At 37.7% G+C, this 17,845-nt stretch overlaps 1 protein-coding gene across 1 annotated transcript in view; it reads left to right on the top strand.

Moving 5' to 3' along the window:
* Positions 1-17,845, top strand: part of FBXO11 (F-box protein 11) — a 77,324-nt gene that overhangs the window by 40,722 nt on the left and 18,757 nt on the right. Inside the window, exons 4-11 of the mRNA XM_059835799.1 lie at positions 3,648-3,792; positions 5,103-5,232; positions 6,316-6,399; positions 6,483-6,615; positions 11,619-11,725; positions 11,824-11,935; positions 17,010-17,116; positions 17,202-17,339. Of these exons, the coding sequence (XP_059691782.1) occupies positions 3,648-3,792; positions 5,103-5,232; positions 6,316-6,399; positions 6,483-6,615; positions 11,619-11,725; positions 11,824-11,935; positions 17,010-17,116; positions 17,202-17,339 (956 nt within the window). The remainder of the gene's footprint in view (positions 1-3,647; positions 3,793-5,102; positions 5,233-6,315; positions 6,400-6,482; positions 6,616-11,618; positions 11,726-11,823; positions 11,936-17,009; positions 17,117-17,201; positions 17,340-17,845) is intronic.

Below are 17,845 nucleotides of genomic sequence, written 5' to 3'. Positions count from 1 at the left end.
TTTGTCTTCATCTTCTCCACTAAAATGGACCAAAAAAGGTATCCATACAAGACATAATTTACAGTTCAGGATTCATGGGATGGCAATCTTTGTACAAAGAAGGTAATTCACTTTCAGGCAGCTTTCTCTGCCCTTTGTCGTGGTATTACTATACCAGTTTCTATCTACCAAATGATCAAAATTGAAACTGAATTAGCTTCACGCATATCCTGTGGAAACAGAATGACATAACCAGCTGTGTTTCTAATTTTCAGTTATCTAGTATATTAACACTTTATTAAAATAATAAATAGTTCAACTGTCAACTTATGTTAGGGCAAAGATAAAGATTGATTGACCTCTTGCACTTTGTTTTTATTTTTATTCTTGTCTTTTTTTAACACTCATCTGGAAAACTGTCTTTTTTTTTAAGAGTATGCATTTGTGTTTAACCTTCACTTTGTCAATAGGCATAAAACTGTCAGGAGTAGCAGCACATGAACACTTCTGATTTGGTGGCCAGACAAACCTTTAAAACTGTTTTGGCTTATTTTTGTAAACTGGGAGGAAGAACATATTGAATGCATCCTTGCTTTGACAGATTACTGAAAGATACCCAAAATATGAAGTAAGAATTTATAAAACAAAAGCAGGGAGTTCTCTCTTGGACCCAGAGGATATTGAAGTCTTCACGTTAAGAAGCGAATTAGCTTTTTCAAATTGTACTGGAGAATTCCACCTAGTAATCGCTGTATCAGTGATTTGAGTGGAGAATTCTTAAATCAGCCCCTTCTTAATTGAGCAGAAGGGCAATTTAAATTAAATCTCTCACTTCTACAGGATTTTGGATAAAGGTGGGTGAGGACAGCAAACACCTGTAAAATCATCTTCATTTTGCAAGCAGTGCTTAAGTTTCCTAGTAAATACAGCTTGAAAAATTGCAGTGGGTGGAGGGGTTATTGTGGCTTTTCAATTTTAGTTTTGGCTTTTTTTAATTGCAAGAACGTTTTTGACACTTTCAAAGTTGGTCCCTGCCCCTTTCAGTAAGAAAACACATCTGGATTTCAATTTTCATGTTGAGATAGGTCCTAGGGAGAAAAATGGGAGTATGAACTGTTGAGCAATGGGAGGCGCTGCACTAGTGAACTTCCCTCTTCAATAAAAAAGTTAATCAAGGTCCTAACATATATAAAGGAAGAATACATTCTGCAGGTTGTTTAGGGAAGTAACTGATTGTCTTGGGAAGAAGATCAAATTGTATGCCTCAGGGATTTGTGTGTTTAAAGGAGAAGACAGGCCGTGAAAGGCTTGTGGGGATTTACTGCCTTGCATTCACAACATCACATTCCAGCTTGTAAGACAGTAGAATACTGTATCTCCACATCTAACTGGAAAGCTACCAGAAAAAGATGAATTCAGAAGCAATGTCCAATTATCCTGTGATGCATTTCAAGGGTAATTAGGACTGTAGAATGAATTGCTGCTGCCTGTTTGATACAGGAAAGACCCTTCATATCTCCAGTGGAAAAGGACCTTTTAAAAACCATCATTGATTGATTTTTTTTTTTTTTTTAATGTAACATTTTTCTGGGGATGCCCAACTGTGCTCACCTTACGGACTGCTGGTATATGCTCCCCAGACCTTGGGCTTCCCAAGTGTCTCTTGAGCATAAAGCCTTTCCAGACTACTTGCTTTTTACTAATTTTGCTAACTTGCTGGCTTCAGCCTGGCTCATAAGGTTTTTTTGTTTGTTTTTTGAGTAAAACTAGTTTTTTAATTTGGCATTACTAATACTGCTGCTGAAGGGAACTGTCGTGGCCAGCTTCTGGACATTCATTCCTGTCTCCTTCCTTGTGCCCATGCTAGCACTTCTGTAGCTTGCAATGCACTACAGCAAGGAGCTGATCCATGAAAAAAATTAGTTTGGGGCAGGATGGGTAAGGATGAGCAAGAAAAACTCTGGTTTATTTTGTCAGTCATCAGTACTACTGACCTAAAGGGTACTTTGGGAGCAAATACCTATGGGCATGTGGAATGGTGAGACTCATACCTTCTGTCCAGCATAGATTTTTGTTGGATTAAAGTGGTGTGTACCTATAGCTTATGACTGTAAGCTCTGTGACTGTTGAGAGCAGCCATCAGTCAATTGGTAAATGCCCTCCTAGCATCTTAAAGGAAATCAGTATTTGTGAATCACCAGGGTGACATTCATACAATGGTGCAACAAGGAACAGGTTCAGGGAAAGTCACTGCAAAGTCAGTAATATCTCAGAATTTCTACTAACTGGTCTGACCGCAGATGTAAGCGTGATACCCTGGAAAAACGGCTTTAATCAATTCTCTCATAGTACACAGGTTCTGGTGATGTGGTCTGTAGACCACAGTGTAGAATCTTCGTAAAAGCCACAGTTCTCGTCCTTGAACTTCACATCTTCTCTCTCTTCTAGCTGGAAATAATGTAGTTACTTGTGCTGCTTTGCCCAGGGAAGACTTGTGGCTTATCTCTTTCTTTTTTTGTGTGTGTTTGTGTAATCTCACATGGAAACTGCTCTTCAGAATGTTCTTCACTCAAGTTTAGTAGGTTGTCTTTCTGAGGGTCGCTTCAGTAGTCTTCCTGTAGTAGCCAAAATCACGATCCTATTGCTCCCTAGGTTCAGATGTTCCAGGAAAAAATGAATAATGCAAGGGGCATTACATGGATGTAATTGCATTATGAATGTAGCAGGAGCTTTTAATGCCTTGCATACAAATCCTCTGAACTGTGGAAGCTGTTCTGTATGGTTCTGCCTGAGAAAGGATCCTGAAGACAATAACCAAACAAGTGACCTGTGCAAATGAGATACCTGCTACAGAGGGGTCTTGTGAGAACACAAGCTACAGATGGGGGTTTCATATTTGAATAGTTCATATATGAACAGTTGTACATAGAGAGCGTGTGTGCCCGAGAGCAGGGGTTTAATAAAGTGCACTCACGTCTCCACACAGTGATACGGGAATGCCACTTTCTCAAACCTCTCAAGAAATACAACATCTGGCAAGGCTAACACTTCTTCTGGCTTGCATTTTTCATTTCAAAAGGAAGATCATAAATTGGGAGTAAGTGGAAGGAGGAGACTTTGAAATTAATCGCTGGCTACTGGTTTCCTGCATCCCAGACATCCTTTGTCCTAATGTGTTCATTGTGGGAGATCAAGAAGTTTTACTAGTAGTTTTTCCAGACAGTGACTATTTCAGAGTAAATTCTTTTGTAAAACCTTTGCAGAGATTTAAACTTTAGGACTGGATGATTATTATTATATGGATGATGTGGGTTAATTGAACCACAACGAAGCTAATATACTGGCTCCTCACTGGTATCTGGAACATGCCCAGTAGCCTACTTAACGTCTGCAATTGTATGCAGATTGATTTCTCCAATAGAAAAGGTTAACTAAAAAGTTTTGAAACAGAACTTGAAGTCTGTAACTTCTACCTGACTCCAAAATCAACCATTTACCTTTTTTTTGCCTTTAGATTTAGATGAAATGTAATTAAAAAAAAAAAGCTGCTTTGAGATCATTGGAGTTTTAAATGGGAATCTTTCAAATGGCAAATTGGTGATCTATTTTGGTCAGAATTTGGGCTGGTTAAATATGTCAATAATCTTACATAGCTTACTGTTTAATAGCAGCACCTGCAGAACAATATCTTCAGGAGAAGTTGCCAGATGAAGTGGTTCTAAAGATCTTCTCCTACCTGCTGGAGCAGGATCTCTGTAGAGCAGCTTGTGTGTGTAAACGCTTCAGTGAGCTGGCTAATGATCCAATTTTGTGGTAAGTGAAAAGCTATTCCTCATTATCTTGAGAAATATTAGATGCGCTGCACGAGATGCCAGTACAATAGAAAAATTGAAATGTTGGTTGCAATTAGTTGAATTAAAACCAATTGTTTTTTAATATGTCTGGTTTACTTAAGCATTATTTGTTACACATATAATGAGATATTCATAGGTTAAACAGTAAAACCTTTAGATTCTCTAGTAGTGTAGATACTAGTTAAATAATGGCTGTTTAAAAAAAAAAATCGGTGAGGTATTCCTTCAGTAGCCACTCCTTTCCTTCTTCCCCTTTTTAACTTTTTTCAGGCTTCTGTGGGGATTGTGTTACTTTGATGCAAAAGAAACAAAACATTTCTTAATGTTAGATGCAAGTTTTGTCTAGTATTACTTAAATTTTTATTTGATTTTTTGTTTAATGGTTGGATACTCAGGCTGTTTTACCCATATGAATCCACCTTGCCTCTGGGTTATTGAGAGCTTGGATAAATGAGATCTAAACTTGTATTTTTTTTATAACGGAACAATAACATGTTTCTTAAGCTGTTTTTTTTTAAATAAAGATTAAGAGTAAAAGAAAAATAATAAAATTTGAGTATAACATCACAGAAATATTTTTTTTCTTCCTGTCCTAAAGACAGTTTTGGGGATGTCTTGTCAGATGAATTACAACTTCTGAGATTCAGTGGCATCCTGTAAGCCTGGGCTTAGTATCAGCAGGCTCAGACACTGCAATTATTTGTATTCTGGCACTAATCAAAATAATCCAATTGTTGTGTGCTTCATGTGCTATTTTCTTCTTTCTAAGCCACTGTAATCTGTCCACTGATGAACTGTTTTTGAAATACAGTGCATCATTTGTTCTCTCTGAATGCACTTTTTCAGCCTTTTCTTAGCAAGGTGAGGAAGAGGTGGTGGCACGCTTTGTCTTAAGTTTTGTTATTATGCTTCTAGCTTTTGTAAGGGTTGAAGCAATGCTGTAGTTAATATACAGTTAGACTCTGATTCCACAAACAGTGTAACTAACTGCTTAAATTTCTTCATGGAAATTATATGTTGAGAACTCTTTCCCTTGGATCGTGAAACACATGTCAGAATTTTTCTTAGAAAAACACATAAGTCAGTCAAACAGAAAAATTGTTTTGGAAGTGTTATAAAGTGGTTGGTACTGATCTTGGTCGAATTCACTGTCACAGACTGGCAAATGCTGTTGGAAAAACCCCAGTTCTTAACATTTGGTGTGTTATATTAAAATGGAAGAGTAATCAGAAATACATTGATTTTCTTTTCTGCTTGACACTTCTGCAGGAAAAGATTGTATATGGAAGTATTTGAGTACACTCGTCCAATGATGCATCCTGAACCTGGTAAATTTTATCAGATTAATCCAGAAGAATATGAACATCCAAATCCCTGGAAAGAAAGCTTTCAGCAACTGGTAACAGTAGTATTCATTTATATTCCGATTTAGAGATGGTTTATGAAAGTAAAAACCCCAACTTCTGAAATGTGGCTGACAATAGTAATTATTTTGGGTTTAGGCTGTAAATAAGATGATGGGACTGAGGAGGTGGGGAGAGATTCTTGTATTGTGTTATGCAATAGGGGGATATCTGAAGTTACTTCATGTTTTGAGGCACACTTTAGAGAGGCACATCATGGTAAAGTGGAGCACTTGAGCATCCAGCTCTTCTATCTTGGCTTTTCCTCATGTTTTGCATCACTGAAATTCTGTGGAAGAGATTGTCATGGTCTGTGGCTCGCAAATAAACTTCAAATATGTTGTTGTTGTCATATATTATTAAACTAGTGTGCATGTTGGTTATCAGATTCGCATGCACCTTCCTGTGGTAAACCAAATGGTATATTGATAATATCACTTGGGCTTAAATAGTGATTTACAGCCAGCGTGACTGGAGCTAAACAAGTTACCTTTTTAAGACATGATTGAACCTCTAATCCAAAGTGTCAAAGGTGGTGTAAGAATGGCTGGGCATGATATTTGAAAAGCATAAGGGAAATAAATATCAAGGTGAGTGTATTATACAATGCTGTGTGTAATTGGTTAATAAAATTCTGAAGCTTGTTCAGGACAAATGCTTGACTTGGCTTCTTTGTTCAGTACTCAGTCAAAAGTTGAGGGTATAGGATTATTTTTCCCTCACCATATAAATGCAGTTTGTTTTGTGGCAAGCTGCTAGAAAATAAAAAGATGGAAATAAGAACATCTGTTGTAGGGCGGATAAGGTACACGAAGCTTTTCAGTCACTTCAGAGGCTTCTGGCTGTGTAAGTAGGTTAGCCTCTTGGTTTAGTTGATCGCTGTCTTAGGCTCAGACTTTTTTTGGTGTTGCCATTTCAAATTGTGTGCCTAATGTGGGAGGTAAGAATATTATCCTTAGTTCCTGGAACAAACCGATATCAGCAAATGGCTTGTTAATTAGGGGACTAGTAGATCTCTTGTCCGTGCATTCAGATCCACCTATCTGCAGGCTTATCATAAACTATTCTCATTGTTTCAGTACAAAGGAGCACACGTAAAGCCAGGTTTTGCTGAACACTTCTACAGTAATCCTGCAAGATACAAAGGAAGAGAAAATATGTTGGTATGTTTCTAAAGCAGTTCTTAAGAATATTTATATATCTTTGCATGGATATTTCTCTCTAAACTTGTCCCTTTTTCTTCTAGTATTATGATACCATTGAGGATGCTCTTGGTGGAGTTCAAGAAGCTCATTTTGATGGACTTATCTTTGTTCACTCTGGTATATATACTGATGAATGGATATATATAGAATCTCCAATCACCATGATCGGTGCAGGTATTTAAACTGAGAGCATCTTTGTCTTAAAGTATGACTTGTGTTAATTATAAAGATATTCTGGTGTATTAAATATCCAGTATAAATGCCCATCTTTCTTCATCAGCCTAGTAAATCAGTATTTTCTGTACAAGTGTCGCCAACTAAAAAGTAGCTGATGCTTTGGACTGAAGTACCTTTGTCTGCTTGTTAGTTCTTGGAATAACTTTATTTATCTTTTTATTTCATTAGGAGAAAAAAATTGAATTTGAAAGTATACTCAGTTACATGACTGCAGTTGAAATTTTCGGGTGGTTCTTAGGAAATTTGTTTATATATAACCTATCTCCAGAGTAGAATCCAGCAGTGAGAGCAAGCCCAAATTAGTATCTGTCCCATTTTCTTCAATATCGTAATTCCATCTCGAGGAAGGAAATGAGAACATCCAGCAGAAAGATTCTGAGACGGTGGAAGTTCTTTCTCTGTTCATCTCCCAACTGTTTCTCTAAAGGAGAACCTTTACGGAGAAGGGAATAAGACTTTCAGAATAGGAAAGGTTTAGGAAGTTAATATAAGATAATACACCTGGCTGCAAATTGCGGTGCTTGTGGAGCTGTTTGCTTTTCCTGTCCCTACTGTGAGCATGCTAATCCCCAGTAGCATGATAGCGTGGTAAGAATTTAGACTGTCTTCATGTCTGGCAGAGATTTTGGTTAGAGGTCTCGGACCTCTTGCTTCCATGGTGACCCAGAAGTCAATTGCCTGCTTTTTCTGAGATACTATATGTGTGGGTTGGCTTTTTTCTTTGTTGGTTTGTTTTTGGGGGTGTTTGGTTTTTTAAAGTCCCTCTCTTCAGGTATCTGTCTGTTCTGCATACCAGCTTTTTGATTCTTGAGTTGAGCCTATTCTGGCATTTCTTGCCTGGGTTTTGCAGCCTTGGCAGGGAGAATGGTTTTGAGCAATGCAGTCAGATTGTTCCAGTATTAGTCTTAAAATTTGTCCTTGCAGATCTGCAAGGTGCAGCTGCGTTAGTATGTTAGTTTGTCAGTTCATGACTACATTTCTGAAGCTAACATTCGGAACATCCCCACTTAACAGTGCTTTGGTTTGCGTTGTGGAGACGTTTTGGAGCGCAAACTGGATTCCTTTTGGATGAGACTAATCTAAGAGACGTGTTCCTGGAATACTCTTAGTGCACTCTAGTAGTCGGTGTACATTCAGTCAGAGAGACCAGGCTAGGACTAGTCCAAAGTCAGTCTCTTCTACCCTCCCCTGTCCTGCAACGTATGTGGTGTGGACGTCTGATCCTCAGCACTATTTTACTCTATAGTACCATTCCTGTTATGCTGCAGTGCTTGCTAATGCAGACGTGGCCTTAGACAAACAACAAAATACCCCCGGCTTCTGTTTCAGATAGGGGATGACAGTAATAGATACCAGTACAAGTAGGGCAAGTCATATTTGTGAAGTGTTTAAAATCCAGAAGAAACTGGATCAGCGGTGTCCTAAGATATAAAATTTCTCCATTACTTCATGAAATTTGAAACGACATCTTTGATATCTGGTTAAACTTCTGCATGTTCTCTGGCTCCTTTTAAGTTTTGAAAGGCCCTCTGCTTTCCCTTCCACTGGAATTAACCGAAGTTATTCAGAAAAACAGTTATCTTAACTACAGTTCTTTAAAAGCAAAGGATCTGCATTGTGTATTTTTGTAACAGAATAGCTGTCCTGGGGAACAAAACCTCCAAGAGGAACCCAAAAATGCTAGATGTACTTATATTTCAGTTTCTGGCACTGCTGACTCTTCACTTCCTCAGACTTCATCCACTGAATGGTCAGTGACATTGTAGAGGGAGTCAATTTTCATTTGTCTGGAAAAGAAAACAAATTAAAGTGAACCACTAAGCCTTGGAGAACTACCTCTTCTCTGTTCAGTCTGGCATGCTTTTCAGAATGGTAGGATTAAGGCAGCACCAAATCTCTCTGCAGTTCTACTCAAATTTCTTGAATAGTTTCTTCTGCTGACTTCTGAAGAAGCACAACATTATTAGAAAGGCAGCTTTACATACCACAAGCTTTCAAGAAGCTTCTGCTTTCTCATATAAGCAAAATGTTCTGACAGAATAGTGCCTGGTATTCTAGTTTTGTTGTTCTGTTTAATTTTGGGGTTATTTATGCCTTTCCTTAAATCTAGGGGAAGGCGTCAGGTTCAGAAGGAAGCCCTTGGAGGTATTACTAGTACTGTGGCTTACCTGAACTGTCAAGTAAGAAGCAAGAGTAGAGGTCCTGTAAGGAAATCGATATATCTGGTTCAGTGGACAGAAATACCTATGAATTTCTTAAAAGAAATTCTATTTTCCAGGGTTGGGGAGGGTGTGTCAGATTACTGCATGAATACAAGCCTTCCACGGAGTGCTCATCTCACTCAAGACACAAAGTCTCTCATCTAAATAGCTGAGTTTCAGCAGTTATACAGATACGTGTCCTGATCTGAGAATCTTCTCTGATTATGTGTTTTCTGTATTTTAGGAGATACAGCTTTCATTTTTTCCCTTTATTTTCCATTTGACTTAAATAATATGCAAGTAAGTGAAAAAGGGATTATCAAAGGATTTTCCAATCAAGAAAAAAATTAGTAAACCCAGAAGAATTATTGTCATTTTAAGGATAGAAAAATCTAAAATGGTAAAGACTGTCACAATTAGGTATTTTTTTACCTTTGAGTGCAAGAGAACTTTCACATGCCTGTACTCTTCTTTAAATACCCATTCTGCATCTTTGAATTGAAAATTATATTTTAGACTAGTTGAGAGCTGTTTGTTGCTGTAGACTTTACAGACTTCAAGATCTAAAAGGGCCTCTGCATTTGTTGCCTGATACAATTGAACAGGGTCACAATTATTTCCTGCAATATCTAATTATTTTTCTATTAATGCACTGAAAAGTGAAATTGTTTTCTTCCTTTTAAGGAACAAAAGAATTCTGAGGCAACATCCAGTTAATTTTTAATTCTTTAGGCAGTCCCTTATTGTAGGCTTTCTGTTAAATTATTTCTAAATGGTCTCATCCTGGTCCTTAAACTGAGCGTGAATTCTGATCCTATGGAACATGACTCCCTTAGACTTCAGCAAATGGACTTCTTGGGAGCTATGTTTTGCTTGATTATGAAATTAGTGGCCCTTTTCCCTTTCTTATACTGGTTTCTCTCTTCTAAAGTGGTCTAACCCAAAAGCTGAAATACAGGTATTTCTCTAATTCTTTTGCAAAGATTCAATAGGATGTTGCAGAGAATTTTGTTGAGTTTAGAATGAAACCAGTGCTTGAGCAAGTCCCCTTCCCTCTTCAGCCTTTTCCAGGGGGGGATCTAAATGCAGTGGTCTTACTAATTGGTATGTTCCATAATGGGCCTTCTGGGACCTCCCAAACTCAGGGACCTGTAAAGTAACTCATGTGCTGAGAGGAAGATGTCTGCAGAGAACATCATCCAAGTGCATGGCAAACACTTCCAAGCACAATTCCACAAATCTCTGCTTTGTTTTGATAGTGTTTCAGATCATCCAACGTGAAGTGCAATTTTTCCTTGCCCCCGCCCCAAGAGGGAAAGCAATTCTGATATTAATTTATGGCTCTCTTATTTCCTGTTAAGGGCTCCACTTATTTTCTGGGTTTGGTTCACCTGCAATACTGTGGTGCCATTCTTCCTCAGATGCTGAAGTATACTGATGTGTGTTTGCCAGTGCATTTGCACCATGGTGAATATATAGAGATGTTACCAGGCCACAGAAGAATACTTCGTATGATGACACAAGTCCTCATCAAAGCATCTTAGTTGTTATCTAGTACTATGTGAATAGTGGTAAGAAGAAGAGCTAGACTACCTTAAAATATTTGCCGCTCTGCAGTAATGAAAGCAGAGATCTGGCTTTTAGATAGTGAGAACAAGCTGGGTAATGATGTACACATTGCTTCATTCTGACTGGCACCTTTCTGCCTGAGTGATAAAGAACAGGACATACCACTTGTCTGTACTAGTGTCAACAGACACCAGAAAAAGATCTGCTCGTGAGAAATCCTGTGCGTAGGCTCTTCCATAAAATCCAGAATTTAGGGCAAATACCTGGTCACACTTGTGTGTCTGGAGTTGGGAGGGGTTTGAAATTGCTATCAGATAAGTTATCTGCTATAATATGTGAAAATTCCATATTTACATGTCGTGTATTGAGGAAGGCTTCTCCTGGCTTGCGTATTTAAGGCGCAGTTTTGAATCTTGCTTGTGAATGAGTATCACTGGTATAAATTCGATGTAAGCCTGTTGTTAACTTGTGCTCCATCTGCTGGCTGTTGCCATACCGATGTAAACACTGCCTTCCCTTGGGTTAAGGATAAAGAATAGAGAACAGCCTTGCTGTTAATGCAGGAAATCAAATTGCAGGTTATGGGAGCTCGCAAATGAACCGTTTTGGCACTGTCTATACATACTTTCAGAACTATAGTTTAATTTTATAAGATTTTCTTCTAAAGAATAATGAGGCTATCAATTTAAAACTTGGAAACTTATATTTGAGAAGTGTGGGGAGGTCACTTGTAGGTCATGAGCAGATTACTAAGTAGTTGTTTAAATTGGTTCAAATTAGTGATGGAATGTATGTATTTAGCTTTAATAAAAGGGTTTAGAATACCAAAATAAATTGTACTTAGTAACTGAATTACAGTGCCTCTAGACTGGTATCCGTGTTTAAACTGTTAGTTCATTTCATAATAGGTAGTAGTCAAAAACTAACTCTGTACAAGAGAAGATTTTTCTCATGGTACTAGATTTTAAATTGGTGCAAGATTGTCTTAGTTACAGACTAGTTTCTTCATTGTCTTTGAAACTTTCTGGTTTAAGATTCTTCTGACATGAAGACTATTTATGTGCCAAGAATAGTGTTCATTTTCCTCTGTTGCTTTGAACAGAATTCTGAAAGTCTTCTGAGGATTTTTTTTTCAGTGGCATAAACTAAGACTTAATGTCTTCTTTACAGCACCTGGAAAAGTAGCAGATAAAGTTATAATAGAAAACACTAGAGATTCCACCTTCGTTTTTATGGAGGGTTCTGAAGATGCCTATGTTGGATATATGACAATCAGGGTAAGGATCTCAAACTTCAGCAGAGCTTTTAATAATTTCATTTGAATGTCTGAGCAATTAAATAAATACTACATTTCTGTGTTGTCTTCCTTTTTCAGTTCAACCCTGATGACAAATCTGCTCAGCACCACAATGCACACCACTGCTTAGAGATTACCGTGAACTGCAGTCCAATTATAGATCACTGTATTATTCGAAGTACTTGTACGGGTTAGTGGGCTTTTTATTGTTTGAAATTTAACACTGTGTTTAAAGTTACTAAACTAACCAGGGCACATGGAAGCAGCATACAAATTGCCTATGATCACTATTGGCATAATTCATTTTTTGATGCGGGTGTTCAATACAGGTCTGTAAGCCTTACTTACCTTGAAATGGCATTATTACAGTGACTTCTTTGTGTACAATACCTTTGTGATAATGTATACTTGGTCTTTGGTTTGAATTAGTTTGGACTCTCTGGGCAGTTAGTTTAAAACCTGAAAAGGGACAGTTTATATAAACTTACCTGAATTTGGCGTGCATATACTTGTAGCTGGCCGGAGAGGGCATTTGAAGGGGGCACACGTGGGGCTTTTACATTAGGTTCATTGCGATATGCAGTATTAGGATTGATGGCATTAAAACAGTCATGAGTTGTAACTGCTAAGCTTAAGTTCACTTTCCTGTCAAGAGTGGAATGATTTGACATACCAGAGTATGAGTTCCTAGCTATACAGGCCGAAGTAGTGCATAGTGTGGAAAGTTAGACTAATTTTACCATCAGAGATAATGAGGCATTTATACCACCTGATTTGGGAAACATTGGTAGTCTAGATTCAGGAGAGAAAGGGTCAGAGGCAGTGGAAGTGAGAGGCTGGATGGCAGTTCAGTCATTGGCAGGAAGACATGGCAGTGCGCAATCACTAGGCACAAGATTCGGCGAGTTTAACATGTTTGAACGCAACCAGAGGAAATGGACTTGGAGTGTCAGAAAGAAGAGGTACAGGAGAATTAAGATATTGAGTCTTTGCATGGAAATGGCAATATGAACTTTATATACCTAAGTTCAGCTAATGAAATGGAATGGATCTACACAGCAGGCTGTGCATGAAGGTTGCTCAGCTCAACATAAAGGCAAGGAAACAAGGAGATCTTCAACTAGACATAAAACTACACTTTCCCGGTAGAAAGTATGGAGGAGGGAATTGTGCAGGGAACCGTAATAAGAATTGTGGAAGGATTCCTTGTCTGTGCCTTGTGGAGGAAGATGTACTCCTTCTTGGAGGTTTCAGGCTATAAAACACTACTTCACTTTTGGTCAAGGCAGCTCTATGCTTTGCATCACCATCTGTTTTATTGGAGACATATCAGCTAATATGTGGAAGTGTTAAAAAAAGGAACAAAGGACAGCTAGCTGCTCTCAGTATCTTGATTGCTTTGTTTAATGCTAAATACTGTTTAATGCTAATATACATGAAGAAAACCTGTTCTGGAAGTTCCTGTATACCAATATTGGGGACCTTGATAACAAATGAGAGGAATTAGATTTGTTTCTTGGACCACATTCAGCTTGGTTATAAAAGTAGTTTGAAGAGCTGCATGGCTTTATATTGAAACATGTGCTTATAGATAAGCTAGTAGGTCTCGATGGTTTTTGTGAAACTAGTTTATTAAAATTAAGCTTTAACTGTTTTCATGACCACTTTTTATTACGGAAGACTATTTCTGAGAATTTTGGACTTCTGCCCTCTTCAATTCTCTGGATTTCTGAATGTTTGCTGCATTGAATTGTTGCTTCTCTTCTCCAAAGTTAAAATTTCTGGTCAATATTGGAGGCTGTGTGTAGGCTGTACGATCATCACTTATTGATTATTAATTTTTATTGACTTTTTAATCCTACCAAGCCTTGCTATAACCTGCTTAGGAGGTACTGAGTGTGTGTAAAGAGGGAGGAAGAATGGCAGCCTGCCAGAAAAGGCATTTGCTGTTTCCAAGTCAATGACATCTCTGAAATATTGATCCATAAGCATTCAAAATCTCTTTCCTAGCACATACTTGATACCTTGATACCCTTTCTGTAGATCTCCTAATTGCATTAAAGCATATTTCTACATTATGTCATATGTAAAGTTCTTAATGTATATAATATGTAAAGATGGGAGCTATGTAAGTGTGAGTGATTTAAGCTGGAGGTCTCTTGTTGCCAGTCCAAAGCATCTTTGAAATATTTTTAAATAAAGTTTAAATGGCAAGATCCTGAGTCTAGAGGTTCTCTTGCATCCATTGTAGAGGAAATCTGTATTAGTCCTCACCTTGATAGATAAAAGTAGTGGTGGATGGCAATGTGCCTTTTTTAAGTATTGCTTAAGTGTGTGCAATCATTATATTCTGAGTAAACAAAACAAAGCCTGAATCAGTAATACATATGCTTGTTACTCTAAAAGGACCAATTTCACACAATCAATAATGAGGTTCCAGTCAGAATAAAGATTGCTTTCATTTAAATAAGCAAAATGTGATAGAGGTATACTTTTAGAATATCACACTGGCTTCCCCAAAATCCACAGTTCCTCAGTGTCACCAAAAGAGGTAGAAGAAAGGGGAGTGAAAGCAATTATGAAATACAAGAAATGAGACATTAGCAATTAATATAAATAGGAAACCAGGAATCGCACAAAAATGTGGGACCCCCCCCAAATACAAACACCCCAACAAAATACCCCCTCACCCCCCTAAAAGAACTTAATAAACAAGACAAGATATATAACACCTGTCTAGAAGAGACAGTGCTTGTGTCTTGGGAAACAAAGGGAGTTTTAGCAGTGATGCTGATCCATCATAGAATGGAAGAATTTGAATGGCAAAGTGTTGTGTAATTTTTGTTCCATATTTAATGAGAATAGGCAGGCATGATAAATGTGCTCATACCCTAGAGGGATAATGAAATACGTGCCACTCTTGACAGTAACCGTGGATGAGGTTGAACAGCTGTAAAAATAGACATTCTAAAATCATGCAGGAGTTTAAAAAGAACTGGCCGAGAAATCTTCTAGGCTCCTATTATGTATCAGCAGTAACTTGAAACCTGGGTGAAATGGTGTATGTCCCTGGGGGGGGCGGGTGATGGCATGAGGGAGACTAAGCAGGATGAAGTATGGCAAGTAGTACTGCCTATTGATCCTGGGTAGAATAATGAGATAGTAAATACGGGGGGGTTGGTCAATCAAGAATTTAAAATTTATGACTGTAGCAAATTAATGTGTATTTACAGAAAGTTATAATGGTTGCATCACACTGTTAGCATTTTTGATGACTTTCTTTGACTAAAAGAAGGTAGCAGTGCCAGTATAATTACATAGCTCCTTGAAAAATATTTGAAGTCTTAAAACATTAGAATTTTACAGAATTACCAGAGCACACATTAAATAGATGAAAAATCACTTCCAGGGTAATTATAAATAGCTTTTTTGTGGCTACTTCAAAGATGACTTCTTGACTTTAAGCCACTTTATCAATGACTTGCAAAGAAGAAATAAAATGCATATTGATGAGACTTGTAGATGATGAAGACTTAAGGTATTATAAATAACTAGGGGGGTGGGTTGCTATGCCCTCTTGGAAGGTGGGCTCAAACAATATTCACATTAATGAGGACAAGTACGAAGTTATACACATAACTTGCTTTTGTTCCCAATTTTAAGTGATAAACCTCTCTCCTGGGTAGCTGGATTCCTGGGAAAAACTTAGTCATTGTGGGTAAACATCTAAAAAGAACCCTCATGTAGTCGAGTGGCCAAAAGAACTGATGTGATCCTTAGTTATACCTGTGGGAATATCGAGCAGAAGTAGAGGGACTGTGTTACGCCTCTGCTTAGTCCTGCTTCAGAAGAAAGTGCTCTTTCCTGGTGTCCATAGCAACATGTTGAAGATTTAGAAACGGTTCAATGAAAAGTCCTAAAAGATAAAGCAGAAAAATTCAGTTGTAAAGAAAAACGTACTGACTGCAATTTGTTACTCCTTCAGCCTTCTCCTTGATAAAGTAAATTGCTTGCACTAAATACGTGCATGCGTTGGGTATGGCATCCACTGGTATAAAGAGAACCAGTAACTGGGTGCTAAAGCTGGAGGAATTCAGATGAGCAATTAGATTGCAAATTAACAGGATAACAACTCTGTAACCAGCTAACAAGCTTTATGGTCGTTTCTCAGTTGTTGGAAATAGTCAAATCAAAATTAAGTGTGTTTCTAAAAGATAGGTGCTGAAGTTCCTGCTACTAGAACTGAAGCAGGAATTAATTCAGGGAATTATTATAGCCTGTATTATTCATAAGGTCAGATGAGACAATCAAAATAATTTCTTTAGGAATTAAAAAAAAAAGGGCTCTGTAAATGAGTCTATGGATTTACTATAGTCTTTGTGGTACTATGCTAGAAGGTAATATGAAAACTTACTAATAGAGCATGTACTGGCTTGCTTACTTAGTGATGTTTAATTGCAGGGAAGGTGTGCGTTCCATAGGCCAGAGACTCTGAAATGAGGTCTTATCTTTCTGAAATCATTGTGAATCTGCCACTGATTTTTAGTGGCTGCAGAATTTCATATTTTCATACTTCATGGAGTTCAGGGAATTGAGCTGATCTGATGAAGTCCTGAGCAGTTTGAGTCCTAGTTGCCTGAAAAGAGTTTGTTTTCTGGGTGATGGTATGGTAGCTGAAATCATCCAAGGAGCTTGCAGCGAGGACCTTTGTAATTCAGCTGGGAAGAGACCTGTTGGTTTCTGATGCGTAGTTCTGTGCTCGAGATTGTGCTGTTTGTCTCCTGCTCATCATTAGTTAGACAGCGTGTCTTTGTATGCTCCAAAATTATTATTTGTTGGGGCTCTTTGAAGTACTGAGTTATGAAAGTTTAAAGGGAAGTAAAATAAGGCAGTAATTAGCATAGAATTTTCTTATATTTCTGTTGTGAACAGTCAGTATACAGTGGGCCTAAGGTAGGGAAATAAATGAATGAGAACTTTCATAAGCATGAATTATTATGTAAACTATTGTCTTTTCTCACAATCATATGCAGCTGCGTAACCTTGGCAGAGTGATTTTAAAGCAACTCCTACCTTGGTTTTTTGCATCTGCAAAACGATGACATTAGTGTTTTTCTGCCTGTGGCTTGCAACACTTTGGCACTGTGCACGCCAAATCTTTTTTAAATATCAGTTCACCCTAACTTTTCTTGCAAAAGCACTGCCAGACTATTTATAAATACACTATGCTTTGAAGCTATGGTAACTGTACTGTTTTCTTCCAGTTGGCTCTGCAGTATGTGTTAGTGGCCAGGGAGCTTGTCCTACTATTAAACACTGTAACATCAGCGACTGTGAAAATGTTGGACTTTATATTACGGACCATGCGCAGGTATTTCTTGATATCAATTTCTTTACTTTGGTAAAATTGTTTACTGTTCTTGATTCCCGTCTTAATTTACATTTTTATTTCCCAGGGAATATATGAGGACAATGAGATCTCCAATAATGCATTAGCAGGGATTTGGGTTAAAAACCATGGAAATCCCATTATCAGACGGAATCACATTCACCATGGACGTGATGTTGGCGTTTTCACTTTTGACCATGGCATGGTAACGTATATGTTTTCTTTTGAAGAAAGAAATATAGATGTTGCGTAACTAAGTCTTCAAATTTTGCCCGTCATTGAAGAAATGTTTAAAAAACCCCATGCTTTTACATGCGAACAGATATTTTAAAATATGCCTACTGTTCTTCTCTTGCCTTTCAGTGGGCAACTTCACTTTAAAGACAATTTTAGCTGAAAGAGGTTTAAGCAAGCTTTTTGCAGGTGATTGGCAGCCAGTTACACTGAATTATGTTGCAGTGACAAAATACCTCTTGAAATAGGATGTAAATGGTAGGCTTGCATTTACACTATCTCTTCATTCTTTTTTCCTTTGAAACGGAACAAAAAATAAGGTACTGGAAGATTTAAAAACGAAATAAAATGCTCTGTGGAGACTTAATCTTATTTAAATGTTACGTCTCTGAAACAGGGTATGTCCAACTTCTCTGGGAAGAGGACTTTTCTAGCATGGATTAGTTGTGGAATTTTAACACAGAATTTCGTTTCAGA

This window comes from Gavia stellata, chromosome 2 (genome assembly GCF_030936135.1).
Source record: "Gavia stellata isolate bGavSte3 chromosome 2, bGavSte3.hap2, whole genome shotgun sequence".
NCBI lineage: Eukaryota > Metazoa > Chordata > Aves > Gaviiformes > Gaviidae > Gavia > Gavia stellata.
Note: the sequence above shows the minus strand (reverse complement) of the source record. Positions and strands in the feature narration are given on the sequence as shown.